General features: G+C 59.8%; 1 protein-coding gene across 5 annotated transcripts in view; it reads right to left on the bottom strand.

Moving 5' to 3' along the window:
• Window positions 1-12,074: 12,074 nt before the first annotated feature.
• The window catches only part of CDH22 (cadherin 22), an 83,431-nt gene continuing 80,174 nt past the window's right edge, over window positions 12,075-15,331 (bottom strand). For 4 of the 5 annotated variants that reach the window (XM_074842996.1, XM_074842998.1, XM_074842997.1 and 1 more), the window contains one exon: window positions 12,075-15,054. In XM_074842996.1, coding sequence (XP_074699097.1) covers window positions 14,516-15,054 — 539 coding nt within the window. In that variant the 3' untranslated portion in view covers window positions 12,075-14,515. Of the gene's footprint in view, window positions 15,321-15,331 lie in introns of all 5 variants that reach the window. The other variant, XM_074842999.1, reaches the window with a different exon arrangement.

Raw genomic sequence — 15,331 nt, 5'->3', positions numbered from 1 at the left:
CAGGAGGAGTTCTGCAACCACCAGCTTTCCAGCACCTGGAACCACCTGGTCTGGAGCTCCGTGACAGAGACACTTGGTGGCACCGCTCATCCTGGGCCCCGAGCCAGCGGCAGTCCTGCCGCCATTGGCCAAGCCCTCGACCCCCGGCTGGCAGCGGGGGCTGCCCAGGAGCTCTGCGGGGGCCCAGGGTGCTCCCGGGCCAGCAGCGTGGCTCCTGGCCCCAGGAAGGGCCATGGCAGCTGCGCCAGGTGCCTGCGGAGCTGCTCCTGGCTGCTCTCCCACCCAGGAACCGCGCCACGGCAAGCCCACGGGGCTCCTCAGCACCTCTCCCGTGTCCACAGCGGCCCGATGGGGCGGGGGAGTGGGGCCAGCTGCCAGGAGACCCCATGGGCGATGCTGGGGCCGTGGCCCAACACCTCCAGCTTGGCTCCAGCCCCGAGCAGAGACAGCGGGGCTGCGGGAGGCTCCTGCCTGCCATCCGCTCCCTACTTGTAGCTGGCACAGAGCTGCAATTTACAATCAACCTGCTGTTTGAGCTAATTGTGCTGTAATTGCTGAGCTCTGCTCCCTCCCGTTTCACCAGCGAGCGCGGTTCTCGCACTCCTCCTGGCAAAAGCCGGCACACCCCGCGGCCAGCCCCAGCGCTCAGCCCCCTTGCTCCCACCCAGCCGCAGCAGTTTTCCTTTCAGCTCCGCTGCCAGCAAACACCATCCCCAGTGCCCGGGAGCTGCTGGTCCCGCTGGGAGCCCCACTGGGGGGGCTGGGGGTGGCCAGGCCCCACCACGCCACGGGTGTCTCGGGAGGCGCTTTGCTCAAGTTCCATCTCGATTAGATAAAATCTGTGCCAGGGAGGAGCAGATCGGACCGTGCCCGTGTCTGGGGCAGTGGCAGGACGGGGCCTGGGGTCCCCACTGTCCCTCTGCGAGGTGATGGGCTGGGGAGCATCAAGGGAGCGAGACGCTGGGTTGCCAGTTGTCACTGGGGGGCCGGGCTGGCTCCCAGCCGCCTCATCACTCCCCCGGGCTGACATCCTCGGTGCTAATTAAAAATCCTTTAATAACCCGGAGACATCAGGAACCCGCAGGACAGGCACGGGGGACAGCAGGCACCAAGGGGACAAGTGCACGGGGAAGCCGGTCCCTGGAGAGCTGCGGGGTGCTGCTGTGGGCGGCCCCGGCCCCGGGCTCGGTGGCCCCTGGGCTCAGTGGCCCCTTGGCTCCGTGGCCCCCGGGCTCGGTGGCCCTCGGGCCGGTGCGGGGTCGCGGCGGGGCAGAGCCGCAGCAGCGCCGGGCTCGGGGGGCGGGGGGGGGGCTCCCACGCTGCGGGGAGGCGGGGTGCGCAATCAGCGCTAATCAGGTAGCTCACTAATTGCGGCGCCTCCCGCGGGGCGGTGATGGCTGGAGGGCGCCCGGCGGCGGGGGGCGGCCCCGGCTGCCCCTCCAGCACAGCCTCCTCGGGGGGTGTCCTGGCTTCTGCCTCGGAGCATTTATACAGAAAGAGCGTTAAAATCTCACAAAAGACGCTGTGATTCTTTCAAGCGAAAATGGTTCTAAAAGGCAATTTTTCTGAGAAAACCTCGTCCACGTCCCAAGAGTTTTTTGCCAAGTGCCGCGTTTCCCACCAAGCGCTGCTGCGGGTCCCAGCAGTGAGCGTGCGGGGGCCCATCCTCGCTGCCCGCTGTCCCCGCGGGATGCCCGGCGCGGAGGGCAGGGCAGGCCGGCCACTGCAGGCAGCTGCCCGCACCGAGGGGCATCGCAGCCGCAGCCCGTCCTCAGTGTAAGCTTGTTCGTCACACACGTCTCCACCTGCCAGGCTGGGCCCTATGTAAATGCCTACCATAATCACACTGAGAGCTATCAAACTATCTAATTTAATTTCTTTGTGAAAATAAATAGCTAAAGTGGCCCTAGGTACATGCATAAATACTTCAGCTTTATGTTGGGCCTGTTATTACTTCTCCCAGCTTGTGTAGTTGTAATGCACACTTAATAAGTACATATTTATTGCATGTCTCGTTCTGGTGGAATGGTGAGGAGTTTTTGCTGAATAAGCAGGAAAACAGCTTAGTCTGTAATAAAAAAGGGGGGGAGTTAAAAGAAAATATGCTGGGTAATTAATGATTGGGCTTCGAACAGCCGTAATTTTTATTAAGCAAGTATGCAAATATGGCGTAAGTGGCTGTGTTAGTATTCGATGGCTTTTTCTAAACATTGATGGCTGATCTCTGGTAAGACTACCTCTCTTCTTCCTTATTCTTGTCTGCACAGAGACGGTGGTGAGCAAACACGAGCGTTTCTACGTGTCTGTGCAGGTATCCGAGAGCGCGTGCGCAGGGCGCACACGTCGCTCCTCCGTAGCCCTGGCCAGGGAGTGCCTGTGCGGCTTCGCGCCGCGCCCCGGCTCTGCACAACACTCCTCCTTATCTCCCTCCTCGCCTGCTGCCGTTCATTGTCTCTGTCTTTCCGCTGCTTGCTTTGCCTTGCCTGTACATTTGTTGCATCCTTCACTAATCCTGATAAATATGTGGATTAGTGCTACACAGGGCTGGGGAGACTGAGCTGGGAGAAGCAGCTCCCAGGCCGCCGCCGCGCTCCCCACACCCCACTTGGCCCCCGATGGGCTGCCCGGGCACCAGCTGGGCCCGTCGGCGCTGCCGGCTCCTCCTGCAGCCCTGGGACAGGGTCTCGCTGCACACCCGGCACCAGCGGCTGCAGAGGGGGGACAGCAAGCAGCCCTGGAGTGCGGGATGGGCAGAGCGAGGGACGATGGGCCCCAGGGCTCTCCCAGAGCTCCATCCTTCCCGCAGAGCCTACGGCAGCCCTGTGAAGAGATTTCCCACGTGGAGCTGCTCCATCCCTGAGCACCAGCACCACAGCTACTGGGACAGGCACGCGGGTGACGAGTCACTGAGCGGTGGCCAAAGCAGCCAGGGCTACGGTCCTCTGGGTACCAGAGACCGCTGCGCCCCACGCAGACCCCGAGGCGCGGTGGGGCCATACCAGGGGCTGCACGAGCACTCGCAGCCCCTTCCCTGTGGGGAGGGTCCCAAGGGGGTGGCTGTCTGGGGCCTCTAGGGGCAGGAGGGGCCACGCTGGCACCGCGGGTTCCCCGCTGCAGGGTCGGAGCAGGGCTCTTGGGGCTGTTGCGATACAAGGGAGACCCAGAGACCGTGGGGGCAGCCCATGAACAGCACGAGGAGGCTTAACTCCGCGAACGAGTCCTGCGGCTCCTTGGTCAGAGAAGATGGCTCAGCCGAGCAGTTTTTGACACGCCAAGCTGGAGCTCGCGCCCTGGGGAGCAGACCCCGAGCCCCCTCCCCACGGGAGCAGCAAGGCAGGGGAAGGCCCCAGCTCCCGAGGACAGCCAGGCTGCTTTTGCCATAGCAAAGCACACAGCCAGGCTGGCAAACAGCAAGCTGATCTCCCCATTAGCCCTCATTAGCACGTGGCTGAAAGACAACAGGAGTTTAAATTAAGAAGACATCACAATGGTCCCAACTGTGTTACCGCTGTGCTCAGAAAGAGCCCGACAGCTGCTATTTAATACACCTTCACGATCTGTCAGGGCATATGCGCGCTGCACAGCGCAGTGTCTGCGCCTCAGCACACACGTGCTTCTGCATGGCTGCACGTCTCCGCACGCAGGCAACAGCACCTGCGCCCGCACGTGCCCACCACGGAGCAGGCACGGCCATGGTGCGGGCAGGGCCGATGTGCAGGCAGCATGGCCGATGTGCAGGCACAGCCTCGGTGCAGGCATGTGCGTGGGGGGATGGGGGGCAGGACAGCCCTGCTCAGCCCCGCTTCCCCGAGCTGCCAGCCTGGGCCAGGACACGCGGCGCAGGTCTGCTGCCGGGGCAGAGGGTGCTCCTCCATCACCACATCCCCGTGCTGTGGCGCCGTGCGTGCCTCTGCGCTGGGCAACGGGGGGTGCCCCCTGCACACCTCCACGCGTGGCCGTGACTCGGCTCCCACATGTGGGCTCGCCTGACCCGCAGGGAGCTGGGAGAGCTGGAAGAAGCCTCGACACAGGCTGGTGGAGCCAAGGGGCGGCAGGACACAGGCTGCCAGCGGGGATGGCGTCACACTGGGATTACTGCTGCCAGCACCGCGGAGCGGTGATATTAGCGCTCAGTATTTACACTGCATGTTCCCAACGTGATGCCTGTTAATGACTCCCACTGACACGGGGGAGCTGGTGGCTGTTACGAGAAGGGAGAAAATAAGCAACTTGCTCGTGGGCACGGAAGGAGCCAGCACCTGCCTGACGGGAGGCGTGGGGGGGGGTGATGATGAAAGTGTGAGCTCGCCCCCCTCACCAGAGACGTGCCCCTGCTCGCAGGGGCTGAGCAGCCTTCTGCTGTCCCACGCTGCTGTCCCACGCTGCTGCCTTGTCTGCAAGCTCATCTGCCAGCCCACGGCTGTGCCTGCTGGCCTGCAGGAGCCCGGGTCAAGGACAGCACATGCAGAAGGACATGTCCTGTGAACGGGGGGGTGGGGGTGGCAGGCACGTCACTTATCCACAGTGCCAGCAGCCTGGTGGGTCTCACCCAGAGGGTAGGATGCTCCCACCAGCCTTGGCCAGGCAAGGAAAACTGCTCACAGGCTGATTGCTTCGTATCAGGCACTGCCAAGGCCACCGCAGTGACAAACGTTCTTGGCCAAGGATTTCCCTGCCAGGCTCGTGAATTTCCCACACATTTAGTGACAGTATTGGAGATGCGTCCAAGTGCATTAAGCTGTTTTAGATGGTATTTACCATGCACTGACACCTGTGCAGGTCACACGTTGGTGCAGAGAGACCTGCAGGCGCTGCCCTGGGCAGCGCTGGGAACCCTGCGAGGATTGGGCAGCAGTGGGCAGCTGGGAACCACTGGCTGTGACGGTGCAGGGGCTGGGGCTGCCAGCCCCGGGAGTCCCGGGTCGCTGGGACCACTGGACCCTCTGCCTGGGTGCCAGGTAGGAGCCAAGCACCACTTTGGGTTTCTGTACCACCCTTCATTTGGCTGCCTTTAAGGGCAAGTTCTGGAGCCTGACAGGTCCGTGCTCACCAGACCCCCAAGCTCCAGAAGCATCCGGGGGGATACAGCAGAGAAATGGGTGTGGGGATGAAGTGCCAGGCACCCCGTCCTTCCAGAGATGGCAAATGGGAGAAGGAAAGGTCATCTTCCTGGGCCCCCCCACTGGAGGAGCAGAAAGCTGCAGCACAGAGCTCAGCGCAGACCTGCTGCCTCAATTATTTATAGGTACCCTGGGTAGAACATGTTTTAATGACATTTGTGCTGGAGCTCAGCAGTGCAGATCTGCACCGAGCCAAGAGGAATGTCAGAGGCTTTACGGATGGTAAAAGCAGGATGTCAATCACAGCGGCACGCTCACCTCGGCCCTACATCGCGCTGCCCCTGCCCTGCCGAGAGCCCACCCGCAGCCCCCGTGATGGATTGATGGGCAAACCCACAGACACACAGAGGTGTAAGTCGCCAGGCTTTTTTATGGGTAAATCACAAGTAATAAGCTTTCCCACTAGAATTAGAATGACATCCTGGAAAATTATGCTCTGGTTTTACAGCAGATGATGGAAAAGCAATGGACTCCTTAGAAGGGGTGCCTGTCCTCCCGCTGGGCAGCCATGGCTCCAGGCTGGGCAGGACCTCAGCACCCGTTAGGCAGCCTTGGGGAAGCTCTGCCCGTCCAGCTGGCCGCCCCTCGCCAGCCCTCCTCAGCCCCGGGGTGGTGCAGGCCCAGAGCTGGTCGCGTGGGCATGTGTGAGCAGGCTGGGCAAGGATGGGGCAAACCCAGCACACGCAAACCTAAGCAGGAGATGAAGGGGAGGGGATCTGACATGCGGCTGGGCTACCTCGGCTCTGCATGCAGGGGCCCATCCGGGAGCACAGTGGCCCCGGGGTGATGGGAGAGTTGTTGTGCAGGGGCAGCACTGAGTCTGGGCAGGGCAGCACGGCTGCCTGCGCGCCCCAGTGGCATCTGCCGCTGTGGTGGCAGGAGAGGGACGTGTCTCTGCCTACCCTTGCAATCTTACAGCCACCTTCTCTCTGCAGCTGGTGGGCTGGGGGTCCGCAGGCCAGGGTCCCGGCAGCCAGACCTGGCAGCAGCAGAGGCTCCCGGCCACGCCGGGTGTACATAACCTGCTCCAGCACCTCCAGCGCCTTCCTGGAGAGGAACCCAGGACCCTGAGCTGTGGTGCTGCAGCACCTCAGCTCACCTGTGCATCCCACAGCATGCCTTGTTCTGGGATTTAAAGCTAATTGGACCTAGTGTGTCTTTGCATTTCTGCTTGCAGAATGTAATTTTCTTCAGAAAATGCTCTTTTGCAATTACTGTGAATTACACATGAAAAGCAAGCGACCACATATTGATTGGAGCCCAGGAAAAGCACCAGAGCCATTTAGAGTAGATTAACTTTTTCTGGAAAATGGTTTCACAGTTATTTAAAGAGATTAATCAGTTCATTTCAGGTAATTTACCATTGTTTCTCCAGCCTAGCCTCCCCCCAGCGCATGGCCTGGAATATCGCCCTCTCCGCTGCAGGAAGAGCCGAGGCCTTCCCGGAGGAGCTGTGCCAGGAGGAGGGAAGGAGCCCTTGTCCCTGCAGCGGGTGCAGCGGGTGCTGCTGCCCTGGTCCCTGCCAGCAGGGCTGGTGCGGCACCACGGCGGCCCTGGGCGTGCGCGGGGGACCCCTCCTCCGCCAACGAAAGCACGAGTGGGCTTCGCGCCAGGCGCAGCAGCGGAACCCGAGAGCCGTCTGTCCGGGAAGCAGCCGCTGCCGCAGGCCGGGGCTGAACCTCAGAGCAAGCTGTGCTCAGACCTGGTGGGCGCGGGCCGAGGCCTCGCATCGCTGCACAGAGAAAGCTGCGAGCGGAGGAGTGCAGCTTTCCTCCCCCAGCAGCCCCCCGGGAGCCGGGCCCTGCCCTCCGTGCCGATGGCGTGTGCCGCAGTCCCTCCTGCTCCTGGTCATCCCACCTGCGTGCCCTCACTCTCCTCCTCACCACGACGCCAGGGTGGCAAAGCCATCCGGCACCCCGCAGGCAGAGCAGGCTCCCTCCCTGACATATTTCAAAGCACTTTCTGCTTTGGGAAGAAAGTACTGAAGTCAAATGGCTCCTGTGGTGGAATACTTTCCAAATGTCAACACAATCTGTGCTACATTACGGCTAAATGTGATAATCTTAACGCCTGGCTTCTTAATGTCAGTGGCACTGAAGTCTGATGGATTGACAGACAGCCAGAATGACATGCAGTCATAGCTGATAAGGGCTCTCTCCAGGGAAATCACAGCTTTTTAAAGATGTTGGCAGCTACTAGCAAGTACCTTTTTATTTAAAAGGATTACAAGCATTGATTGCACTTCCTGTTTTCTTTTTATCACATTTCTGCACCAAGTGAAGCTTGTGCTGCGAGCTGAGCCTTCCAGACAATTATTCTGGAATAATGAAGGCGTGTCATGTTGGCTGTAATGAGTATTTTCAATGCCTAATTTGCGTGCAATGTGAAGGGATTTCAACAGCTGCCTGGTTCCCGGCTAAAGGTGAGCGACTTCTGACCGCAGAGGAAGCTGCTGTAGGCTGACTCAGCTGGGGATAAATTGGGGTGGATCGTTTCTGTTAGCAATGCGTGCTTCCCCCAGCAGAAGAGGGATTAAAACTTTTCCAATTACCATGGTTAAAACACCAGCTAAGGGGATGCATTCTGCTTAGAAATGGCTGGCGTCTGCTCCTCCCAGCAAACAGCTGGACTAATTCACACTCACCTGAGCAGCTCCCCCACAGCAGCGATGGCGGCAGATGAAAAATGTATGTCCACAAAATTACAGTGTAGCTGGACAGGGCACAAACACTCGCTGTTGCTGGCAACAGATGAGGGATGTCCAAGAACAACCGCCTGGATCTGAACCACGAACGAGCGGCCAAGGCAGCAGCAGAAGCGGCAGGTGGGCAGCGTGCCACGCTGCACCACCCAGGAGAGGCAAATGCTGAGGCTGTCAGCTCCCACTCCCATTTTTACCCTCCCTTGCTGCCCAGTGCCACAACATTAAATGCCGGATGCTGACCCCTGCACCTGGGTTCCGGCATCGCCGAGGGCAGTGGCGAGGGCAGGCTGGGCTGTGGCCCTCTGTAAAGCCGGGGCCGTGTGATGGGGATGTGCCCAGGGCCCTGGGTTTGCTTTGCTGTGGGGGTGCAATCGCTGCGTATCCCTATGGCTTTCAGGCTCTGCCCACCGGTGTTGGATCCAACTCTGCAAAGCCCAAGGTATTTCCCTAAGAATTTGAAGAACAGTCATTAAATCCACACTCATATGTAAAAGGATCCGGAGGCCAGGAGAAAGCCCAGGCTGGGATGTGTGAGTAGGCAAGAGCCCGCCCGGCCGCTCCGCACGGCGCCGGTGTCCGGAGGGAGAAGCAGAACGCCCGTTCCCCACCGCACTGCCCCGGCACACTCAGCCAGGCGAGGGGGAGATTTCAGCCCCACTAACCGACTGCCCCGGAGCAAGATTCCAAGGCCAATTAAAATTCAGTGATTTTGTTACTCTATAACTTCCCTGGCTGTGGCAACACAGCCATGACAGCTGCCTGGAAACTCGGCTCCCGTCCCCACCAGTGAGCAGGGAGGATACCTGCTGTTGCAGAGCCCAAGCCCAGGTCACCTCCGGGATGCTGGAAACACTCCCGGGAAGGGCTGGGAGGCAGTGGAGCCACAGCAAGGAGAGAGCACAGACCGGAGCACAGCAGCACAGCAAGAAACCCCTAACAAGACCCAGCTGCTGTCTTTGCACTGAGCACAGAGATGGAAAATTGAGATAAGCCGAGCAGGGAGAGTCTGATACCAACCCTAAAGGAAGCTCAAGGGCCTGGTAAATGAAAGGATGCAGGGAGCTGTGGTATTAGCTGTGGCAGAGGTGGTTAAAGGAGTCAGCTTTCTGGTGACAGAGCAGCTTCCTCCGAGGATATGAGGGGAGCAGTGATCACCCTCCTGAGCAGCGTGTTACCAACGTGAGTGGGAGGTGGAGGCTTACACAGCCTTGCTTGCACTCAGTTACCAGAGATCTATTTTTCTCTTGGGGCTGCAGATATCACTGCCCTTTTTTAATTTCCCCTTAATGATCCCAGCAGATCACATCCATCTTTCATAAGTAGCTCTCTGGAGGAGGCCTGGACACCTCGCCGGCTGGAGCTCGCCGTGGCTCAGAGCGAAGGCGTTCAAGGTGGCCACTGCAGCGGCTGTGCCGGGGCCGGGAGCGGAGCCCTTGCGGGACTCCTTCAGAATGTGACAGCGGCAAACGCCACCGTCCTCCGCCAGCGGAGAGCCGCAGGCTGCACCCCGTGAGGCGAGGGTCGTGCCTCAGCCTCGGAGCGGGTGCTGAGGGGATGACTTGTGCGCGGATGCCAGGAGCTCTGCGGAAGGACATGGAGCACCGCAGGAGCCAGGGCACCCGGGGAGCAGCCGCTCTTTGGCAAGAAACCGGACAAAGCAGCACCAGGGGAGCTGCTGCGCTCTGCTCTGCAAAGCAGCCAGCTGCAGCAGCCTTCCTTCAGGGAAAGAAACACCCGAAGCTGCAGGCGTCAGCACGCAGGGCACAGAGCAGCAGGTTCCATCACCACCGTCGCCTCCTGAGCACGCAGCTGCTTTGTTCCTGTGGGACCCCGCTCTGCCCAGCGACTGCCTGTCCTGTGCCCCCACTACCCCGCTCGGACAAACGTGAGTCCTTAACGAGCTGGGAGCCCTGGCCCATGGTGCTGCATGCTCCACACCCCCAGGGCTGACTCTGACGTGACAAAACTGACCTGGAAGAAGCATCTTCACTCCACACTCACCAGCAGAGCAGCCCCTGGGTCTGCCCAGCCGGCCAGCTCAGCCCCTGGATCTGCCACTGGACACCAGTGGGCACAGCAGGACTGGCTTCCTCTCCTTGCAGGAGTGAGATCAACCTGCCCCTGCCCTGCTCTGCAAGGAGCCAGAGGCTGCTACGCAACTGCTGAAGAGCGAGAAGTTGCTATAGAAAAATTTCCTCAAAAGAGGCTGTGTTGAAGGGGCATGGAGCTCTTAAAGCATCTTCACAGATGCTTCTGCAATCAGAGCTCTCAATAATCCTCCTCTTTTGTAGTTAAGGGTCTGGTTCTGGCTGGCAATTTGTTGCTTTGAGCTCTCCATTCCTCCACGATTCCAAGCAGCAAATCCTTCTGCACAGCCCAGGCTCCTCACACTCGGTGCTTGGCACTTGTTACTCCTTTGCTGGGAGCGCCCTGACTGCGGGGAGTTCCTAGGACATCCCAGCCCCCCCGATCCCAAGTCCCAGGATAACCGGGCGGCTGCTTCGGGTGCCTGAAGCTGGGCAGCAGGATTCAGAGAGAGCACATCTCTGCTGGCTGCAGCTGGAGCACCAGAGTTCCTGTTGCTACGGACCTGGGCTGAGAACCCGGGGTGCAGACACACAGCAACCGTCAGTAGCTCCGCAAACAGCAACTGGGCAACGTGTCCAGAACTACTGGAGCGTACAGCTGTGAGCGCAGTGCTGACACGCTCACTGTGTGTGGGCAATTAGTGATGATGCTCGCAAAAAGGCCCGCTCAAGGCTGGCAGCTAGAGAGGCAACTGCTGCAACTGTGAAAAGAAAAACAGTGCGTACGTTGAGGTTTGGCAGCACACCTTGTGCGTCCGGAAAACCCTCTGGCCTCAAGGCTGTTCACTTCTGTTACAGCGTCCCACTAACTGCTGTCGTCAAAGGTCACCAGATGCTTCTTCTATAACATTTAGTGAATAATCAAGGGAGCAGGATGGGAGTGGAGGCACGAGGATGGTGAAGGATACGGAAACGCTTACAGACCTCAGGGATCAATAAGCCTGTTTTGGAGTGAGGACTGCAAGATGCTGTTGAAATGACTGTCGCTTTTTGGAGAGGTTTGAATTCTGCCCGTGCTATCTGCTGACCTACACCGATGACACCACAGACTTCAGCACGTCCCCCCCTGCCATGCCAGCCAGCTGCTGCATGCCGCATCCAGCCCCCCACAGCGGGATGCCCCCGCCAAGGGCTGCCGGGGCACTCGTGGCTCTGCGCCTTGGCGAGGCTCCCTGGGCCCAGGGAGGGTCCTGCTTGTTTGCCCTTAGCACGTTGATCGTTCCCTGGTCCCTGGCCATCAAGAAAACCACCAGCAATTGATTTATCTGTGGTCAGGCTAGAGTGTTATTTATTTGCATCGTTTCAGTATTAAAACTGAGCTGGAAGGAGATTTTTTTTCTGCAGACAGTAACTGAACGCTGCTGTAACACCCCATTACTGCCCTGAGAATGGGTCATGGTAGCAAACCCTTTGCCAATGCCCAGCTGCAGTGACCCGGTACCTGAGCAGGATCTGTGCCTGTGGGAGGTTGGTCAACTGCAAGGCCGCCTGTGACTCAAGAGAACAACACCGAAGACGCACTTTTCAAAGAACATGGAGGAACTCTGTCGGCTGAGGAAGGGAGACCATGAGGACGCATCACCAGACTTTGTTGCTTGGTGTGCAGTTTGCCTCTGCCCGTTCTGCAGGACGAAGGACCGACGACCCCCGCGCAGGACGAGCTGCTCCCTCCCCACGGGCAGCGCTGCAGGGACTGTGCCGAGGAGCCCACAGCCGGCTGCGGTGGCTCAGCCCGGACCCCGGTGCCAGGGGGCTCTGGCTGGGGGCAGGCGCGGCAGACACGCACCCCGCACCTCGGGCCACCCAAAGCACAACCTGACCTTCTCCTGCGGAAGAGACGGAGAAAGCCAAGGGCATTTTTTTCATCATTTCCTTCAAATTCAGACAGAAAAATTGATCCTTCTCTTGAAGAAGCTTTTTCTAATGAGCCTTTAATGAACAATAGGAAGAAGCCCAAGAAGCGGCGTCCTGCCCAGGGGAAGGTGCTGTGAGGGGCAGGCAGTTTGGCCGCCAGCTCTCAGCAGGGAACATGCTAACAGGCTGTGCCTGGGCCCATCCTGCTGTACAGCAGCCAGCCCGGTCCCTCTGGGAAGGCGCCGATGGGACCGTGAAGTGCAACGTGAGGAAACGAAACAAGAAAAAATAAGCAAATAAGACCCAGGCTAGACGACAAGGAAATAATTTATTTCCAGGTCCTAGAAAGACCTTGAAAAAATAACAAGGGTGAGGAAATCAACCTCCTAATTTCATTTGGGTAGAGAAAGAAAACCAAAGTGACTCCATCAGACACTGTGGCAGCTGCCAGCTGCTCCTGCAGGTGCGGGTGGGCAGGGAGCGCAGGGCAGCGCCGCGCAGGGCAGCCGGCTCGCTCGGCACCGCGCTCCTCCCGTATTTACATGTGGGGTAGAAATTAAAACGCAAGCGTGCGCGCATGCGTGCTGGAGAGAACTGGCTGGTCAGGGGTGGGGAGTATCCCGGTGGGAGGGTTTGCTACACACATACCCTGTCAGACCCCATCTGCCATGGACAGAGCCCTGCTATTGCACAACACTTCTGCTAGAGGAAGGGCCAGCTCCAGAGGGGCTTGGGCACAGCTGTTCAGCTCGGAGGGAAAACACGAACACATTCCTGAGGAAAGAGAGGGCTTTCTCCGTTCTCCAGCTCTGGCGTGCGGGGCATCGCCTGCCTGAGGCGGCGTGGCCAGAGCCAGCACTCGAGGGCCAGCACCAAGCAGCCCGTTGGCCCCCTGCTGCCTCCCCAGCATCATCACAGTGAACCAGCAGCCACCTCTTTGCGGGGGGCCAGAGACACCCTGAGAAGCGAGCAGCTCCCGGCCCCAGTGCGGCAGCCACGTGCTGCTCCCATGTGAGCTGACACGGCGGCAGTGGGCAGGAGCCACCAAGGGCAGGAGCCACGGCAAAGACACGTCCTGCCCCTCTCCACTGTCAGGTCTCACGCTGCAGCCAAAGGACCAACACCAGCAGCCAGGAAGCAACACACAGTAAAAAATGAACACGCATGTACATTTACAGTTAAAACCTTCTCCAAGGAGAGAAAACACTGTGGCTAAACTAAAAGGACAAACCCAATGACAAGCCCAGGATGTGTCAGGCCTTGGGAGACCTTATCTGTTACCTATCAATGATATAATTGATTTTTATCCAACATGAACAGATAAGGAGCTGCACTAGCCAGCACGGCTGGAGAAGCTGCCCAAGGGAGTTGCTTAACACGCTAGTCAGTTTACGCCGGGTGGAGTCAGCAGGCGGGGAAGGTGCAGGGCACTGAGTGCTCTCCTCCAGCATCATCCCACCGGCCCGAGGAGCAATGGCACATCCCGCCGGCCTCCTCCCAACCTGCCTCCTGAACCAGGGATTTCGTACAAAAGCGGCCCCGCTGCGGGAGCTCATGCCGGTTTCTTGCAGGGCACTGTGAAGGGCAGGGACACCCGGGTACCCCAAGGTGTCACAGACCTGCCTGGGCCGCACAGCAGCACCAGCAGGATCTGGCCTAAGCGCAGGTCCTGGGGATTGCTTTTCTGACACCAGTGGTGATGCTTTACTGTCAAGCTGGGTGTACGCAGGAATTATCCCTCCAAACCAGGGGGCTGAGGTCCCCTTGCTCCCTACAGCACAGTCCTCTAACCAGGACGCAGCTGCCCCCCCTCCCCGGCCAGGGTGCACCGAGGTCCTGCCCGCACCGTTTGGTGGAGAGCTGGCGCGGGGCGAGCGCCCTGCAGACCCGGGCCCGGCCTGCTCCGTGCTCCGCGGCCCAGGCATGGCACCGCGCCTCAGTGTCTGTCACCGGGGCCATGGCACATCCGGACCTTACGGACAACGCCCACTGTGGAGGGAGGGAGAGCCCCCTCAGACCACAAACAGCTTTGATAACCACAAGAAAGGTCTAAGAACCGAGAGGCGAAGCAGCCGCAGCTTAGAGGCAGAGCGTGCTCAGACGTGCACTCCAGCGCAGCGGTCGCTCCAGGCGGGATGTGACCTTGGAGCCCCCATCCAGCACGTGCGGCCCCGGCGCGGCACCCTCCCTCCGACGCCCAGAGAGAAGGGGGACTCTAAAAAGCGAGTGAACCTAAGGGGGAAAAAGCTGAACAGAAGTTAAAAGCTTGTTTCCCTCTGCAAGGAAAGCTCTTAAAGAAATCAAAGCACTTCAAATGCTCTGACTCAAGTGACAAAAACAATTTAGACAACAAAAGGCTCCCGGTTTGCTCTTCCTCTCCTGAACTGGGCTCACTGAACAGATCTATTTAAATGATAATTTGTGGGGGAGAAACTCCCTCCAAACTCTCTTGAATTAGATTCTCTCTTCCTTAAATTAATGCGTAGTGCTTTAATGGAGACTGGTGTTAAGGAGATGCCGATGGCTGGCGGCTCCTCTGGGCGCTCCGGCCTCGCCACACGGCGCGGCAGCACCCGGGCAGGAGGCAGCTGCGAGGAGCACGTCAGCCGGTGCCCCTGGCCCCGCGGCACGGCCCCTCTGCGGCCGCTGCAGAGCCCGGCCGGAGACACGCGCTGTCCCCGCGCGGCACCTCGCAGCACAGAGCCCAGGTCCAGGAGGCGCCGGCGGCCTGGCGGGGGTCGGCGGGACGGCTAGGACTCCTCGGTGTCCTCCTCGCCCCTGCGCCCCGCGTACAGCGCTGCCAGCTGCCGGAAACGCGGCCCCCAGCCCCCCAGGTAGGAGAAGTCCTGCTCCGAGGCGCTGGACCAGGTGTTGATGGAGCTCAGGGAGGGCACGGGGGAGTCTGAGCCCTCGAAGGCGTAGGTCTGGAACGAGTCGTAGGGCGGCACAGAGAGGTCCTCATCCGCCTGCTCCACCTTCCTGCAGATATAGTCCCTGAACACGGAGAAGTCCAGGTCCGGGCTCTGCACCCACTGCGGGAGGGCGCGGAGCTCGGAGGCTGGGTTTCCACCCAGGCCCCCCTCTCCGGGCCCCCCGCCCCCGTCACCACCTTTGATCTCGCTGAAGTCGTAGAGGCTGCGCAGGGCCGACATGTCGTAGGCCTCCGTGTCCTGCTCGCCACCCCCTTCGTCATTGTATTTGATGACATTGTCCCTCATGTCCTCGTCATCCTCAGAGGTCAGGTGGCTTTTGTGGTGTCGCTTCAGCGTGAGGATCAGAAGGATGAGCACTGGGAAAGGAAGAGACGGTCAGAGGGGTGCAGGGTGGCACGGTGCAGGGGCACAGCCCCCTCCAGCACGAGCAGCGCCACACCCAAGACTGCTGGCACGTTCCTGCCAGCCAGGCTCATCCAGCAGCAGCGGCGCTGTGGCACTGCCTGGGCGAGAGGTTTGCCCGGGCTCCAGTGCAGACCAGGAGGTTTCTTCCCCATGCACTGCGACCGCGGAGAGAGGAGGGAGAGATGGATGAATGCACGGCTGGATAAACGGATGGATTCTGCAGAAGAT

Source organism: Strix aluco, chromosome 17 (assembly GCF_031877795.1).
Source record: "Strix aluco isolate bStrAlu1 chromosome 17, bStrAlu1.hap1, whole genome shotgun sequence".
In the NCBI taxonomy this organism is placed as follows: domain Eukaryota; kingdom Metazoa; phylum Chordata; class Aves; order Strigiformes; family Strigidae; genus Strix; species Strix aluco.
Note: the sequence above shows the minus strand (reverse complement) of the source record. Positions and strands in the feature narration are given on the sequence as shown.